The 18,032-nt window shown below is 41.7% G+C and overlaps 1 protein-coding gene across 1 annotated transcript in view; it reads left to right on the top strand.

The window, feature by feature from the left end:
* Positions 1 to 18,032, top strand: part of frem2b (FRAS1 related extracellular matrix 2b) — a gene marked incomplete at its 5' end in the record, with an annotated part of 48,042 nt that overhangs the window by 22,067 nt on the left and 7,943 nt on the right. Inside the window, 14 exons of the mRNA XM_079271893.1 lie at positions 249 to 395; positions 3,432 to 3,662; positions 5,998 to 6,123; positions 6,373 to 6,624; positions 13,518 to 13,667; positions 14,501 to 14,710; positions 14,815 to 15,012; positions 15,125 to 15,289; positions 15,550 to 15,732; positions 15,823 to 15,953; positions 16,056 to 16,211; positions 16,465 to 16,768; positions 16,966 to 17,097; positions 17,275 to 17,606. Coding sequence (XP_079128019.1) covers positions 249 to 395; positions 3,432 to 3,662; positions 5,998 to 6,123; positions 6,373 to 6,624; positions 13,518 to 13,667; positions 14,501 to 14,710; positions 14,815 to 15,012; positions 15,125 to 15,289; positions 15,550 to 15,732; positions 15,823 to 15,953; positions 16,056 to 16,211; positions 16,465 to 16,768; positions 16,966 to 17,097; positions 17,275 to 17,606 — 2,717 coding nt within the window. The remainder of the gene's footprint in view (positions 1 to 248; positions 396 to 3,431; positions 3,663 to 5,997; positions 6,124 to 6,372; positions 6,625 to 13,517; positions 13,668 to 14,500; positions 14,711 to 14,814; positions 15,013 to 15,124; positions 15,290 to 15,549; positions 15,733 to 15,822; positions 15,954 to 16,055; positions 16,212 to 16,464; positions 16,769 to 16,965; positions 17,098 to 17,274; positions 17,607 to 18,032) is intronic.

Below are 18,032 nucleotides of genomic sequence, written 5' to 3' on the forward strand. Positions count from 1 at the left end.
GTGCTGGAAAAGAGTTTAAAAGTCAAGTCCTAAGGGTAACCAAGAAATCTTCTAATAAGGGGAATTAAAAATTCCTGTGCCAGCCCAGAAACAAAAAGCTATGTTAATCTTCCCAAACGTTATTATTGAATAGATTGTTACGTCCCAGAGAGGCTATCTGACCTTTCTTCTGTGTTTTCCCTTACTGTGATGAGTTCTATGGAGCTATTTTAAGTTTCTTTAACTTGATCAACTGTATCTGTTTGCAGGAGGCAACAAACTGAAGAACCAGCAGTTCCGTTTGAACTGGGCTTGGATCTCTTTAGAGAAGGAACACTACATGGTGGACGAAGAGGTCAAGTTCCTGGAAGTGGTGCTGAAACGTCGGGGCTACCTGGGGGAGACTTCATTCGTTAGTAAGCAGAAACCGCCTTTAATTTTAATGGAAAAATGTTGATCTGAAAAAATAAGAAATGAATGAGTCAGTAAATAAATACATGAATGTAATATTTAGTAAAGAAAAAATATTGACTAGATACTACAGAATAAAAGGTAGAAGTGACAAATTAAAAAAGGACCATGAGATACATGTGCCATATTCTATTCATGAAGGTAAGTGGATGATAACAACATATGCATATTTGTTTGTGTTGTAGTATAAAGACTTAATATATTCCTGCATCCACACCAAAAACTACTCAGTTGTTGCTTTGCCTAACGATGTATTTACCACAACATTTCACTGAATCTGCTGATTCTTCTCAGGTATCCTGAAAGCTAAAGTTCATACAGACAAAGAAACAAACAAAATGAAAAACAAACACAGCACACAGACACAACTTCACGCAGACTTATATATTTCAGGACAACTCTAAGGCTGACCTAGACACCCTTTAAGGTCACACAGGTCATGACCTTTCACCTGACTTCTCCGACCAGTATTTACGTTTCAATCGGACAAAAGCACGGGACAATCCCTCAGGGACCACATGAGAAAGGTCACTCAAAGTTGGTGTCCATGGAAAGGCGCCATTCCAAATGTTAGTCGAGGGATTTTACTAAACAGACAATGACTCTTAACACAGTTTAAAAAAACACTCTAGAGATCTACAGGCAGATATAGTTGATAATAATCCACAGTGAGAAGTAAATTGCTGTGATTTAAATAGTGTTGTTTGTGTTGCGACCAAAACAAAAGAAAAATCAACTGAAATGCCTGTGTGATTTGCAAATTAATATTAAACAACAAAATGTATATTGTGTAAGGAGCTCGGTCAAACAATCACATAATAGTCCTTTGTTTTGGTTTCCGAGAGCATCGCTACTGTTTTATTCATGGTTGCATTTTAGATTAAAGAAGCGCTACATTGAACTTTGGATGCACTCTGTGTTCAGTGCCCAGAGAAAACATGCCTTGAATTTTCAAAATGTTCAAAATGACTGTTGTGTGCTTTCAAGTCCAAACCATCGCTTTTCATAGTGCAGTTTTCTTATGATTGAGGGGGAAAGCATGGAGGGGAATGATAATGGATGAGGGAGGCTGATGTACCTCTCCATACCGGTGATGGAAAGCACACAAAAGAAGCTGCAATTTATTTATTTTTTCAAGTCAGTACCATTTTATTTTACAGAGCCTTCAAAGTAGCAATACAGTTTGTCTTTCTAAATGCATGAATTGTGACATATTTTGTCAATTTCCCATGATAGTAAGACATGTTTACATCCTCAGGCATTGCTTCTTTGATCACACACCACTCTGTTCTTTTTTCTGTCAATCCTATCAAATGGCTTTGGAAATACATATTTTTCAATTTCTTACCAAGAAAAACATTTGCTGACCTAACTGAAAGCAACAGAAGCAGTTTTTGGCTTGGGATGTGACCTGAGTATATTAAAATCTACAGAAAGTAAAAGAACACTTCAATAAGTAACATTGTTTTTTTAGTAAGAAACATGTTACCTAAGAAATACATATTTTGGACGGATTATTTTTGTCATACATACTTTAAAAACATCTCAGCAGCATTCCCCCTGCAGGTACACTGCTAAAAACAGTGCAATATCCTGTCCCAGTAACGTAAATAAACCAAAACACTGATTATTCATTTCTTTCTCACAGTAATCATTTGGAGTTTGCAAAAGCAGAAAAGGCATGTTTGCAGGCCACCAGCAGCCTGACAATTCAAGCCATCCATCTGCCTCAGTGTTGCGATGAGATAGTAACTGATCCCTGGCCAGTGCCTTCTCATGAAGACTGGGGATATCTCTTCTTGCCCAGCCCCGCCTGAGTGAACCCTGATCAGAGGAGCCCACATGTGGGCTGCTACTTCACTGGTCAATGTGCACATGTACAGGTGTCACCAGTTTGGAGGCTACAGAGAACCCACCTGCCGCGAACCCTCAGAGTAGCTGCTGTGATCCGGGCTACCCAATCCAGGCATTGTGCAGGAGATGGTTTGGAGCAAACCTTACTCTCTCCTCTCCTAGCTACTCTTTGAAGACTGCTGATTTTTCGAGCTCCATTGAACTTTACCGCTTTATCTCACCACATATGTGCGGGGGCCTTTTCCTTCCGTCTGTACTTGCATATCAAAGCCCACTTTTTATTTTCATCAAAGAACAGAATGGTCATTTTCTTAAAAGCCCAAACTCATGCATTTCTCAATCTGTGGTCTTTTGAAGATCTTGCGTAGTCCTGATGTGATATTTCAGTTTTTTCTCTTCTCTTTCTTCTTCCCTCAGTTGTAAACAAACAGCATTTTTTTTAAGTTTCAGTTATTCATGCTTCTACTAGTGCTTCATTTATACAGTAATAATGAATTCTACATGTATGGAAGCCAATAGGATTGCCGTTGGGTTTGCGGTTATGTTCTCTCTATTTAGTGCCAGACCCCTGCTGCTTGTTGTGTGGCCAGATAACAAAGACAATGGAGAGACTGTGTGACATTTCACCAGCTTCAGTGTTCCCGCTCAACATGAATCCTGCCAGTTTCACAGCGATAGTGACTGTAGGCCCCATCAAACAGCTCACATGCTGAAGGTCAGACATTGCAAGTCAGCCTCCAATCACTGCTGCTGAGACTAGGCTGACATGAGCAGTAATTGGCTTTGTTCCCACCATGGCCATTGGAAACACACTGGGGGAGATGGGCAGATATTGTCGGGTTAGACCAACTGGGACCTGACATTTTCTCGGAAATACTGTTGTTTAATTGTATAAAGATACAATCTGTGCAACTGTGACCATTCATGGTCACACAGATATCAGGATGCACAGAATGGACATACGTTACACAGAAATATGTTTATTAAAAGATAGGTATGAAACATTAATATTAATGGTTGTTGGTATGAAAACCTGACCAAAGTTATACATTCTCTGACATGCCTGATGCAAGCAGATGCTACCTGATTATAATAATAACCAATTTTTTTCCCACGTCCTTTCTAAGGTATAGGCACCACGGATGGCACTGCACAAAAGGACAAAGACTTTCGGGGGAAATCTCAGAAACAGGTGCAGTTCAACCCAGGCCAGACCACAGCCACCTGGAAGGTGCGGATCCTGTCAGATAGCGAGTACGAAGTGTCAGAGACCTTCCAAATCGTTCTGTCTGAGCCAGTGATGGCAGCCCTTGAATTCCCAGAGATTGCCACTGTGGAGATCCTGGACCCTGATGATGGTCAGTAATGATAAATGTCTACATTTAACTATCTTGCTTACAATCTTGATTGTGCTTAGTTTTAGTGAGATTAAATACATTCATTTAAAAAAAAATATATATATATATATTGGCAAGGCCCCTTACTTTTTTTGCATGTTCGGGCTTTGTTGCCTGACAATGAAACACTCCAGGTGGAGCTACAATGGAGTTTGACAGCCAAACATTTTCCAACTTTGTGAAATATTGTTGGGCGTTTGATGTCACATGTCTAACAGTAAATTATGTGACATCATTTTGCATGGATGGTCAACAATCATACAGAAAGAAATTCATTGAAGAGGGGACAAAGATGTCAGTCATATTTTGAATAGGGGGTGCAGCGTCAATGGCCGGCACACCCATAATACACTCGTTGGCTACTTGAAGGGCCAACAACAAATAACACAGTACAAGAGCTTTCTCTGTGGGTTAGAACATGAAAAAAAACATAAAGAAAGAGAAAGAACTGAGGTAATGCGTTTTTAGGGAAAGCAGATAAAACAAAATGATAGACAAGTCATATAATTAGGCTACATCTAAAGGAATGCATTGCATTTTACAGATCTGGCAGAGTAACTAAATGTGTATCTCAGCTGAAATTCAAATTTAAGAAAATGCTTCTCTCCATCTGCCCAAGGACATCAGCGAACATGACATTTTGAATACAGAATTCATTCACATGGAAACTGAATGCTGAGAGGAAATAACAACATCTTGAACGCAACTTTAAATGTAAATAGCTACATAATGAATAAAAAGCAAACCATATTCATGGGCAGTGTTTTCTTTCCACAAGTGTAGATAAACAACGTCAAAAGGACATATGGATATAACCACGCTCACCTCCCTTGCATCTGAAATGAGCTCTACGAGAACAGATTAACGGTGTGACTGAAAACAGCTTGACTGGGATCGAGCTGAGATAGATAACTGCACAGTATAAATATGGATACTGCTCCTCCTCATCTCATAGGACTTCATTGGGTGAAAAGGAAGAATTTGCTGTCAATAATGTATACGGATTAACATGTTTAGTTGGAACTTTGTTTCACAGAACATCAGTCTCCAGAGGGAAATCAACAAAACTGGCGGCTATCTCTCCATTTTCGTTTCTTTATTCCTGTAACAGACATTGTCTTGCAACAGCCATGTGTATATTATCATATCATTATACTGTTTATGGTTCCGAAAGATTTCATGTGTTTTGGCCTCTCAAGGTCAAACAAACTCTTAAGGCTCATAAAAATACATTTTGCGTTGCTTTTCACTGAGAGCAGAACGATGGAATAGCCTCGGGGCTGCCACCATGAAGCTGTGAAAAATAAATTATCTCACACCAGCTCAGGCTGAAAACAGCTTAGTGTTTGAAACAAGAAGGGAACAGTGGCCACAACATCCCATGCAATTGCTTGCTTTGTCTTTAGGGAGGGAGAGGACGTCAGGTTAAGATCTGTTGACTTACCAACACCGTGTTAATGTGGGTGAACACACCGCTCACTGAGAGGGAGACAAAGCCTCTGTCTGAGCTCTTTTGTTTCATAGCCGAAATGTTGCAAGCTCATTACCTTCCTGGTTGTCATATGCAGCTCATAGAAGGAAGGATACAAAGGGATGGAAAGCTGCCAGTAAAACTGTTGAGTAGAAAAAAAAAAAAAAAGTTGAACTTGTCTCTGCTTGCAGACAGAATTAACACACGTTTTTCATTCAAGCCTATTTTTGTGAACCTTTTTAGATTAAAGTGTGTGAGACACAGATTTGTAATTCTAATTCCCTTAAGGACTCCTTCTTTTCAGAATCAGCATTGTCTGACAGATAACATTTTCCTCATGCACGTCTCTCTGTGTATCAGTGTAAGCCGACTCCGGGTTGTAATATTGCTGCAGATAAACAAACAGTAAACAGTGGCTTTTAAATAAACATGATGGAAGCAGAGCGTAATGAGAGCTGTCATTGTGTGTAAGCTGCAAGCCTGTGTCAAATGTTACTTATGCAAATAATGTCACACATGATTTGATGTTTTGAAAGCTTTTCCCTTTTCTTCATCGCTTCTTCATTTTTCAATTTGATTCACCTGATATTCGAATTATCACATTCACTTTACCAGACAACTGATCATAAACAGTGTAGTGAAGGGCAGGGTATACCCACCTCTTCGGAGAGTAGACCCACTTCTTCGTCTGCAACCTACCCATCTACCTAGTAGTAACCCCACCTCATCAACGACCACTACACCACCGATCCTACAGAAGTCTGATAGAATTGAACGTATTCTAACGCACTATGTCTGATGCATGTTCATTTTTCTCATACACAGAGTCAACAGTGTTCATACGCTCAGCCACATACAACATAGAGGAGGACATTGGTGAGCTGCTTATCCCAGTGCACAGGAGTGGAGATGTCAGTCTGGAGCTGATGGTCATCTGCTACACTCAGCAAGGTAACGCAAGAACTGTGTGGGGAAACTTTAGGGGTAAACTTCAAAGTGAAGCGAGTCATTTCTAGTCATATCAGCCTAAGGTAGTATTTCAGTGATGCATGTAAACGTTGTTAATGGAAAAAACTATTTAAAAAGGAAAATCATATTTTTGTATTGATTTTTATGTGGGAAAAAAAAGTATATTTTGTATTGTGACATAGTGTGGATGATTAACTTTGCTTTCTGTAATTCTGTTTTCTTCCCACTCAGTTTCGGCCACGGGCACCATCCCCACCAGAGTGCTCTCCTACTCTGATTACATCTCCAGGCCTGAGGACCATCACAGCATCCTGCGCTTCGACAAGGGAGAGGTGGAGAAATCCTGCCGGGTGGTGATCATTGATGACTCCCTGTATGAAGATGAGGAAAGCTTCAATGTCACCCTCAGTATGCCTATGGGGGGCCGTCTGGGCTCAGAGTTCCCCGCAGCTCGAATCACAATCATCCCTGATATGGAAGACGGTAAGATGACATTTCACTGATCATAACTGTAAAATGGAATGCAATACGGTGTCAAATAGTCTGTTCGGGTTCAAGAAATGAAACGGCATCGCTTGTTGAACACCTTTGTGCCATTTAGAGATAAGTCTTTTTGTTCCTTTCACTTTCAAAGGTTTTTCAATCGTGATTAAAGCCTCAAGAAAAGGCAGAGTGAATTTGTTTCTTGGTTAGAAGGGCTTTTATCTGATTTAGACGGCGGTGTTAATGTATTTGTAATGGATAAGCACTTCGACAATAACTGAAAATTTGTTTTAAAAAAGGCTTTGTATGTGCAGTATTTTTTGCTGAATTGATCCAAAGAGAGACATTCGAACAGTTAGGAAGGTGGGCAGACAGACTAACAGAAACATTGTTGTGCATATAAAATGTGTATTTGAGTGTGAATTTCTTTCGGTGTGTGTTTGTGCTTGCCTGACAACTTCTCGGGATGCGTGAGTGCGCGAGCCTCCTTCCTGGAGACGAAGTCTTTATCTCGTATATCTGCAGGCTGAGACTAGAGGACTGATAGTAGTCTCCCAGATCTTCCTGACGCCTCTTTGTTCCCCGACACCTGACGCCATTCCTCAGGTTCCCTATCGCTCTGACGATCTCCGGAAGCACTGCTCTGAAGTCAAGACTCTGTGATCGCAGGCAGCCAACACTAGAACTGAAAACTCCGACATGATTGCAAAATCGTCTTTTTTTCCTTGAATCAAAACCCATTTGAAGCTACATAATTGGGGTGATGATGCAATATTCAATTCATTCATTATGTTATCTAAAGTCTTGGTTTAAGTAGTGAAGTAAATTCATGACCATTGGAAAATTATTCATTTTTTGCATGTATTTTAAGTTGTTGTCACTGAGGCCCTCCTATTTCATAGTACTGTACATGTTGCCGAAAAGCGTCACAGGATTTAATGTGAATTGTAAAAATATCATGATTTGAGTACAGCATAGCGCTGATCCTGCTAGCTAATGAATCTCCAACGTAAAATGAAATGTGTGGCGCTTGTCTGTGACGATGCTCCTGCTCGCACCTTTTCCGCTAAACATGACGACTGCTGAAATAATCACATCAATTAGTGAATAATCTCCAGTGCTTAAGCAAGTATTCAGACATCAACGATAGAGCTAAGGATGTGAATCATCCATCCATCCTGTGCTGAGGAGGTCTTGTCTTTGAGGCTACTGCAGCAGCAGTTTTCAGACTGTGTAACAGGTTATTCTCCTCCTCTACTCCTGTGGGACTCAAAGCACACACACACTTCAAGTGAATTTGACCAGTTTGAGGAAAGAGGAGGTTACGTGGTTGGAATGTTTTCTTACTGTAGCACCATCCGGTGTAACCTGAGAGTTAGTACAGGGCCTTTTGACCTCCACTGCTCCTGGGTATTGACTCCAGTCTGCCAAGGCAGCTGCTGAGACACAGGTTTTTAATAGGATGTACACCAGTCTGTCCTTACAACATTCAGTGTGCTTCACACTCTTCAATTGGAATTTACCTCTACAACTATTACATTTCCACAGTGTCACTGTCTTTACGGATGACTCTGACTCTAACAAGTTATCCATGACTCTACAACTGCCAGACAGCTCATTGATTGGAGACGTTATCGATTAATGTCATACTATGAATGTCTGACTCTGTCACATACTGTTGTTTGCATTTCTATTTAGGATGAGGGTGAAAGCTGTTTAAGAAACATGGGGACTGACAAACAAAGCATATATATATTAGAAAGTACTTGATTATATTATAAGCCAATTTGAAGAATTCTTTGGAAGTAGTCTCAGAAGAACAAAGGCAAAGGCTTAACTGTTTAAGAAAGTAGTTATTTACTGGGGCAGAGTTTCCTGTTACTAATAATTAGCATATTTATGTTCATGCATTACTGCGTTTTCATAGTGTGGGAATGTACACTCTATTTTCATGATTGCCCCTGGTTTATTGAGAATCAGCCATCGTGCAATGTTATAAACAATGACTTGCCTGAGTAATCCAATTTGTGGGGCTTGAAAAGTAAATTCATTATAAAATATACTAGAAATATTCTCGCTCTGCATATTTCAGATTTCCTGGCATGCATTTGTGTACATTAGGGATCCTCTGGCTCAGTGCATTATCACACAGAAACAGGAGAAAAGAATGCTCAGTGCTTTTTAGGATTAACTCGACTCGGACTGACAACCAACAGTCTGTACCCATTTATTCCTGCTCTATCTGTAATCATGTTTTTCTTGGCTCTGGCTTTGTCAGGGTGTCTGAGTGACAATCAAAATCTACTTGTGCATATCGGCTGTCAGAAAGCTCCGCACTCACACAGGTGCCATAATTGTAAAGGCCAGAATACAGCCTCCGTTCCTGGAAACATTCTTTGTTTAGATTTTATTGTTATTGTGGAAATTGTGATGTTTACTGTTGTCAAGAATGTCAATGTGACACTGAGAGAAACAATGCCTGAAGCTGTTGTCCGACAGCTTGGCTCCTTTTTATACCGACACAAGACATCAAATTGACTGCCTGAACACACATGCACACACAGACACACGCACACACAGAATGTGTGTATAGTTTGTGCAGCAACACCTCCAAAGTGTGAATTGGATTAGGTGCTGGGGGTGTTTAGGTTGCCTGCATCCACTGAATAAATGGAGCGTGAAGAGCGGGGAAAAATACGGTGGTGCCAAGCCTTCATATCTCCCAGAAGGAGGTGATAATGAATGGCTTGAGTACTGATGGTGAAGTAAATGGTAAATAGCTCTGAGGCAAGCAGAAGAAGACTAATCTCCTGTCTGGAAGGGTAAAATGGCAGCAGGGTATTCATTCACACTCTTAAGTTCAGCTGTACTGTCTTGGTATTAGATTTAAGTACATACTCCAGGTTCCTAACTCCCCTCCAGTATATATGGAAGGGAGGCAAATGGGGGCATCACATCCTTCTTTGTCATCCCTCTTGCAGCGGTAGCTGTGCACTGGGTGTACATGGAAGGAAGGAGTCGGTGCATGGGCGAGCACCTGTCCCTGCCTGTGAGAGGTCTATGCTGGGGCTCAGGAGGGCTTTCAGCAGCTACACCGAGCCTTGGGCTCATAGTTCTTAGAAACACAATCTACTGATATCAGCAAAAATGCATGTCAGCAATATGTCTTCTATTCAAGCCAGGCAAACCAGAGTAGCACAATGTGATGAAATTAGAAGCCACAGGGCACACATGTGTGCACTCCCTGCTCCGTGCAAACACACAGTCTTGGCCACCTACATGGGTACAAGCACGTACAAGGAGCGCCTATTGTCTGCCAAATGTGTGATGTTAATCTGACAATTTATGGGAATCTAAATTGAGAATGTTTATAGCTTTGACAACTAAATAAGTTGAAGTTTACTGCAATAATAACCAGTTTTGTAGAAATGTTGCCATGGAAGAGAAGGCTCTTTCCAACCAAAACATTCATTTCACTAATTAGCACACCTTAACCTGCAGAGAGCGAGTAATTAAAATCAGCTTTGTTTGACATGAAAACCAGCAGACTTACATGGCACAGGAATTGATATTTCTGCCTTTGTTGGCAACTGATATCAGACACAAAGTAGAATCAAAGTCGAGAAGATCCCACTGGGGGGTCTCCCATTTAAATATTTGGGTCAACAAGAAACTCATTCAAAAACAAATGTTGTACATTATTAAATGTTATGCAAAGCACAATAATTGAGTACTGGCCTTCTTCCAACTGTCAACATTAGCTATTGCTAATGTTGACAGTTGGCTACTTTTTACAACAGGGACATGACTTATGTTTTACCTTTTTTTCTGTATAAAAGGTACATTTTCTGGCAACTTGGCAACAAAGACTGTAAAGTGTACAAGCTGTTCAGGCATTTTACAGTATGCACAGCTGCTATCCTCAGAATATGTGCTATTTCTTGGGGCAGACCATCTGCACATAAACGTCCACACCCTTTCAGTTTCCACTCTTGGCTACTATGGGTTTGGAGAAACTTGTCTTTTCTTGCAGAGATAATTGCTGTTTGATATTGACTCTGCATCCGGGAAAATGTTTTGGTGGTTGGGGGCTGTAAGACATAAGAATGCTTGTACAGCAGGACTTCACTCGTGTATTCATAGTCTTGGTTCTAAAGGTGTGATTATGAGCTGTTTTAAAGATGGGCGGGTCCCGTGCGTGTGCAGTATATCCTGGATGGGGGTAAATCAAGGGGGAACACACTAACCCTGTCATTATGTCTCACCTGGATTTTCATTCATTCTGATACAAACAGATGTCCAAAGTACTTAAGCAGAGAGGCGCTAAACAGCAGCCATAACACACTGAAACTCAAAAATGTGAATGTTTCTCACAGTTGTCAACAATTAAAGTTGTAGATTTGTCTGTATTGAGTGTGGAGCTTCTTTTGTATACTTTTGCTGAAGGAGAGAGATTTGCAGAGCACACAGTGGGCAGAGAAACATTTGACAGGGCCCAATTGAATCTCACCATTAGAGAAGCCACTCAGCGCTGTGGGAATGTCATGCAAAGTTCAAGTGGAATCAAGCAGTCAGTGGGAGTGTAACAGTCCCCTTAGGGATGCCCATGTCTCTCTTTGTGCCTCTTATTTTATAGTATTGTATGCCTTTGTTATTTTTGGCATATTGCACAACAGATTTACAGACATAGTGATTATACGTAAGGCTCTCTAGTTTCTGACCGATGTTTTATATTTTTAATTTCGAAGGACACCATGTGGTTAAGCAACAATTAATGACAATACTAGTAAAATGTATGTAATAACTATATTAAATCAGTCAAATGCATTGTTTTTTTAATGAATGAAAGTTTACACACCTTACATCATTTTACACAATAGGCAGGTTTAAATCTGGATCATCTCCACTTACATCCAGGTAACCTGAGATGTGCTGTGTGCCGTAGAATGGTGCTGCTGGCTGGGCTGATGGAGCCAGGGGTTTACCTTTCAGTTAATGGGCCGTAGCTCTTTGAAGCTCGTCATCTGCTTCACAACCCTTATCTGATTTCTGGACTAGTACAACAGGGCCCAAGTTCCTGGCTGCCAACCTAGTAGATCCGATTACCCCTCCTGTTGGGGACCCAGTGCAGGCAGCCACAACCATCTTTGTTTGGTTTCTCTGTGGGGAGAAATGCTGGCAGCTGCAAGCCTCTTGATGCAGCACTCATTGTCCTGACTGTGCTCTCAGGACAGATTAAAGCATAAAAGTTTTCTGTCCTTTGCTTGCTCCTAGATGAAATATTATTCCAACCACAGAGAAGGCTCCTCTGAGAACCACAAATCCCAAGGCTTTGCCTAAAAAGACTATTTCCCTTTTAGAACGTGTCTTATCTTGTTAATATAGAGCTGCTACTGGCAAAGCAGACAACCTCAAAATATACAATATCATCTGAGACTCAGATTACTTTGAACAATAATTATACAGTGCAAAATAATAAGCATATTTTTCTTGATATGTAATTGTGCCTTGCAGCACTCTTGGCAGTGAATCTATTTGTTTGCCCTTGTATTTTGGTTTTATTAGATAACATAATCATCATGCAGTTACAACAGTACGGATATGTTTTTGTTCAAAGCATTTATCACCCAGTTCCACTTCCCCGCTCTCCCTTTTACCTCGTACTGTGTGATGAGAAACGGCTAAGTATCATTTTGTAGGTGCAGAGTTCCATTGTCATGGAAACCACAACTCTGCCCATGGCTGTCGTCATTCACTTAATTTATTCATTATTTGGTCACAGTTGCTTTCTAAAGCACAAGGTTTTTAGTGTTCAGTATTGGCTTGTTCCCATTCGTTATCCTAAAAAAATGTGTTTTTTTGATCAATTATGAGAATGTAATTTTGTGCACTCGACTTTACTTTAGTTTATATTTCACTTTATCTTATATTCCACTTTATTTTATATTTCACTTTATCTTATATTCCACTTTATTTTATATTTTGCTTTATCTTATATTTTCTGTAAATTTAATTTGTTTCTACTTTGCATTGTTGATTGTTGTTGATTGTTCTTAAATGTTACGCACCTCCCGTCATGTCAAATTCCTTGTATGTTCAACATACAATGGCAATAAGCGGTTCTGATTCTGATTCTGATTCTGATGTATGTATTTTGTAAGTAGGTAAAAACTGCTTCCTTGGATTGGTTTCAGCTTGTGGCCCCTCAGGTTATTTCTGTATTATTCTAATCGACTATGACTGACTCCCTGCAGTTTGAATCCATAAATAAGTCTCTTTGTAATGGCACTGCACCAAATATACAGAGTGCCAGGTCATTTAGCAACCATTCTGCAAACAGCATGACATGAGAGAAAACAGACGCCGAACGGGTTAAATAGAATATTAGTGGGTGAGTTTAGCTACAGAGGAATCTCAGCTCAGAGAAACACTAATTGCAGTCAGGCAGGCCTGGGCTGGCACATTGAGCTCTACATCCCCCAGACCTCCTGTCAGGCCTCCTGTCTGCCTCTCAGACCCATCACTATCAAAGTCAACTTCACCACCAGGCTCATCCACAACAAAACCAGGAACTTCTGCCTCCAGGTTGCTTTTTGTTGTTTAGGATTAGAGTGAATACAAATTTAGAAATCCCCCCTAAACATCATTCCAGGAAGTTAGAAAGTGTTGTTTAAGGGCGACAATTACAGTGTTGACTACCTGCTGGTGTTTCAATGGAAACGTTCCTGCAATTTCTCCTGTAATCAGAGGCAGGTTATGCTAGCTATTACAGATTCAACTCAACAATTACAGCAGGCATTCAAGTATCCTGTTGTGAAACAGATAAAAGATGATGATGTATTTCATCCTCCTGTGTGCTTTTCCTCATTTCCTTCATCTGTTGTTCTTCCCAGCTCCCATCTTCTACTTTGGCAACACAGACTACCACGTGGATGAGAGTGATGGCTTTGTGGAGGTGCAGGTATGGAGGACGGGGACTGATCTCTCCAAAGGAGGAACCGTCACAGTGCGCTCCAGAAAGACAGATCCTGTCTCAGCTGAGGGTACGTGTCCCTGCGAGGCGCCTTTCTCTGACAGCTTTAGCTAGTTAGTGCTTAGAGAAATGCAAGCCACAGAAAACAGTCGACTTAAGTCATCGTCCTGTCACTCTTTGTTTTCCTGAGCTCAAGAGTCAATGGTGATGTTAAAGCTGGATATGTTGGGTGGATGACCTGTGGAATGTAAACATTGTTTTAGGTCAGGGGGAGAGAAGTTAGGACTTTTTTCTGTTAGGCCCTTGCCTTGAGGCCATCTGATATATATCCGCTTTGGATTCTAAGACTGGTCGCTATGTCCTTAAGCCTTTCCTACAACCTCTATTATGTCCTTCCCCCAGGCAGGCTTCTCCCCCTTGCACAGATGCTCAACATCTCTGCCCTTGCCTGCGTTATATCCGTAATTACTAGGAACGAATCGCAGCATGGTAGATATGCAAGCTCACACTTATGCACATAACTGGTCATAAGTACATGAGAAAAGCCTGCGGGCAAAGGGTGAGCGCTCAACACTCAGACTCTTCATAGAATGGCAAATGAATAACCTGTTTGCGCTCGGGGAGATATCCAGTTTCTTGCAGATCTCCTTTAATCACGCAATGAATTCCAACTGTTCATGCCTATCGACTACGAGATAGAAAGCGTCATTTTGTCAGCACACAGGGTATATCCTTTCATCTCGCTCACTGCCTGACATCCACGAATGAATTATGAAGTAACATGAGAACATGCTGTTATAATAAGATCAAGTGCTGTAGTCCATTTGTCTTCATATCTTCACTATATCCCATAAGCGCTATATTCTTTGAAACATTCCTGACCTATATTGTGTTGTGGAGCAGCTGGTGTGGATTACGTTGGGATCAGTCGGAATCTGGACTTCGCACCGGGGGTCACCATGCAGACGTTTCGTGTGACCATCCTGGATGACCTGGGCCAGCCGGTGCTGGAGGGGCTAGAGAAGTTTGAACTGGTTCTCCGGATGCCAATGAATGGGATCCTCGGGGAGCCGAGTAAGGCTAGCATCCTCATCAATGATTCCATTTCAGACTGTGAGTGACAATCTTGGTTGTAATTAAAACTTATTCAAATGGTTGTTCTTGTGTTTTTACTGTATTTCTGATAATGATTTATGGGTTTGGTAATGTTGTTCCAGTGCCAAAGGTGCAGTTCCGTGATGCTGTGTATGTGGGCAATGAGAACTCAGGGCAGATCTCCACTACTGTTTACCGTAGTGGAGATATCAGCTACAAGTCCACAGTTCGCTGTTACAGCCGGCAGGGGACAGCCCAGGTCATGATGGACTTCAATGAGAGGCCCAACACAGATGGTTCCCTCATCACCTTCTTACCAGGTGGCGTAATAAAACCTAGCACACATGCCTTTCCATGGTTTGTGTTAGTTTACTTTTAAAAACAATTAAAAGGACATAATGCAGTCGCTCAATATCTTTTCCACTTTTTCAGGAGAGATTGAAAAACCTTGTGTACTGGTGCTAGTTGATGACACAGAACATGAGGAAGAAGAAGAGCTCCGACTTGTGTTGGGAAGCCCCAAGAGTGAATCTCCATTCGGAGCATCTATTGGAGGGCAGAATGAAACACTCGTCAAGATAAAAGACGAGGCAGACAGTAAGAATGCTTTGTTTTGTTCTTACATGTTCTTCCTTAGAATGAGTTCTGTTTAAATGCCGCCATGTGCAGAATATTTAACATTGTTTGAATCATCCCAATGGTATGGTTTAGTCTGTGTGTTGCTGCAGTCTTTTATGATATTACCACCTGGGAAAATAAATTCTGAAAGTTGCACACGTGGGTTTTAATATGTGGTATGCTGTAATGTTAGTCACAGTTTACTACCATGATTGAAACTATATTTCATGCTTTCTCAGAGGCAATTATTAGGTTTGGAGAGACCAAATTTAGTGTGAATGAACCGAAGGAAAGTGGCCAGGTGTCTGTGGTAAAGATCCCAGTGCTGCGTGTTGGGGACACCTCCAAGGTCTCTGTCGTCCGAGTTCACACCAAGGATGGATCTGCTACGTCTGGGGAGGACTACCATCCCATATCTGAGGGTAAATAACACCGCAAGGCGCTTTTATCAGAACAGAATTCATTTGAAATTTGCTATGAAAATATTTTTCAAATCTCTACTTTGTCTGCAGAAATTGTGTTCAAAGAGGGTGACACACAGCACTATGTGGAGGTGGAAATTTTATATGACAGTGTCAGAGAAATGAGGGAGGCGTTCACTGTCCACCTGAAGCCTGATGAGAACATGGTGGCAGAGACAAAGGTGAAAACCAAGCTTAATGAACATGATTTAACTGTCAAGTGTGTAGCTACCTTCTCCATTAACATCCTCTTAATTACCCTTGCGTGTCGTGTCAATCAACAGATGAGCAAAGCTATCATCTATATCGAGGAGACCAACAGCATGGCGGACGTGACCTTCCCCTCGGTTCCCAGAGTGGTTTCTCTGTTGCATTACGATGATGTCGACCGGACTAGTGACTCTCCCCCTGTAGCCGGATACCCTGTCATTTGTGTCACTGTATGTCCCAACTGCAATGAATACTTAGTGGCATACTTTTCAGTCATTTACTCTGCTAATGATTCCCTTAGCAAGACTCTCTGTCAGTACAGTAACCGGTACATACTGTTAATGAGGTAGTATCGAGCAGATGTGCAGACTTCGCTCAATTATCAGCTACCTTGAAGGCTCATCAGGAGTATACAGAATTACTTTGGCTGCTGCAGTGGTTTTTGGGTGCTTTACCCAAGCATTTCTTCTCTCCCTTTTCCAGGCCTGTAACCCCAAGTACCCAGACTATGACAAGACAGGCTCCATCTGTGTGAGCGAGAACATCAACAACACCCTAACTCATTATCGTTGGCTCGTTAGCGCCCCCACCAGCCTCGATGGCGTCACAAGCTCTATGAGGGAAGTAGACTTTGACACCTTCTTCACCTCCTCCAAGCTCATCACTCTGGATTCAGTCTACTTTCAGGCAGGTTCCAGGGTCCAGTGTGCCGCAAGGGGCGTGAACTCTAACGGGGATGAGGGTCTGGAGCTCAGTAGCCCCATAGTGTCCATCAGCATGGACGAGGGTGAGTGCAGCTCATTCTCTCGCTTGAAATGTTTAGTCTCTCTCGTGGAAATGGCTCAATGCGATGCATTTTGCCCTCCCACTGCAGTACTTGCTGTCCTTGCTCGGACAGAAAACTGAAACATAAAATAATTTCTTGTGGAGGATTGGTAGGAAAACAAAACGTTTGATGTTTGTTTGTGTATTGCTTGGTTGCAGGAATGTGCCAGCCTCGTGTTGCAGGCACAGTTGGGGCCGAGCCCTTCTCTGCCAAGCTGCGGTACACTGGAACAGAAGACACGGACCACCCCAACCTCATCAAACTAACTGTCACCATGCCCCACATTGATGGTAAGAACAGCAGATTGCATGTATAAAATCATTTTCATCAGTACAAATATCAACCAGATGCAGGTTGTTTCAACCAGTCTTTAAATTACGGGCTACTTTAGTTCGTTTTCCCTAATTTGTGAATCTAACATTGATATGCTTCCACTCTCCGACTGCTATATGTGTATCATCTCTCAGGTATGTTACCTGTAGTGTCCACCCGAGCCCTGTCCAACTTTGAGCTCACGCTGAGCCCAGACGGTACCCGTGTTGGCAACCATCGCTGCTCCAATTTGTTGGATCACGCTGAGGTCAAGACTCGCTACGGCTTCATTACTGAAGCCACCAAAAATCCAGAAGTGATTGGCGAGACGTCGTCTTACCAATACAGCACTTCCCTTAGGGGATCCAGTACACTGCGATTCTACAGAAACCTCAACTTGGAAGCATGTTTGTGGGAATTCACCAGCTACTATGACATGTCTGAGCTGCTCAGTGACTGTGGAGGCACCATTGGGACTGATGGACAGGTAAAGCAGCCCCACCTTTGAGCTTCAGCTCACCTCTGACCCTTTTTGTCATCCCTAGACATGAGGAGCAAGGAGTCGGTTCAATAAAGCAGCAGACTCCCTTGAGGATAGGAATGTGGACATAGCAATTACTGGTCTGTTCTGTCCATTTTAATTTTAAAATCCTCCTGGATTTTCAATCATAAGTAATCATTTCAAGGCATATTAAAACTCTGTTTGCCTGCTCGGTTTTCCCTTAAAGATCCTAAAGTAAATACCAGCCTGTAGAAGTCATCCATTATTGTCTAGAGACCCGTGTTAACCTTTATAGTAATGACTAACCCGACACTCTGCTCCCTTTAACTCCTAGACCGATTATTTATCTTCTTAAAGTGACAAGTCAATAGCCAGCAGCCTCGTAAAAATCTGTGTTCATCTGTATTGCTA

The sequence above is a fragment of the Melanostigma gelatinosum genome, assembly GCF_949748355.1.
Source record: "Melanostigma gelatinosum genome assembly, chromosome: 7".
NCBI lineage: Eukaryota > Metazoa > Chordata > Actinopteri > Perciformes > Zoarcidae > Melanostigma > Melanostigma gelatinosum.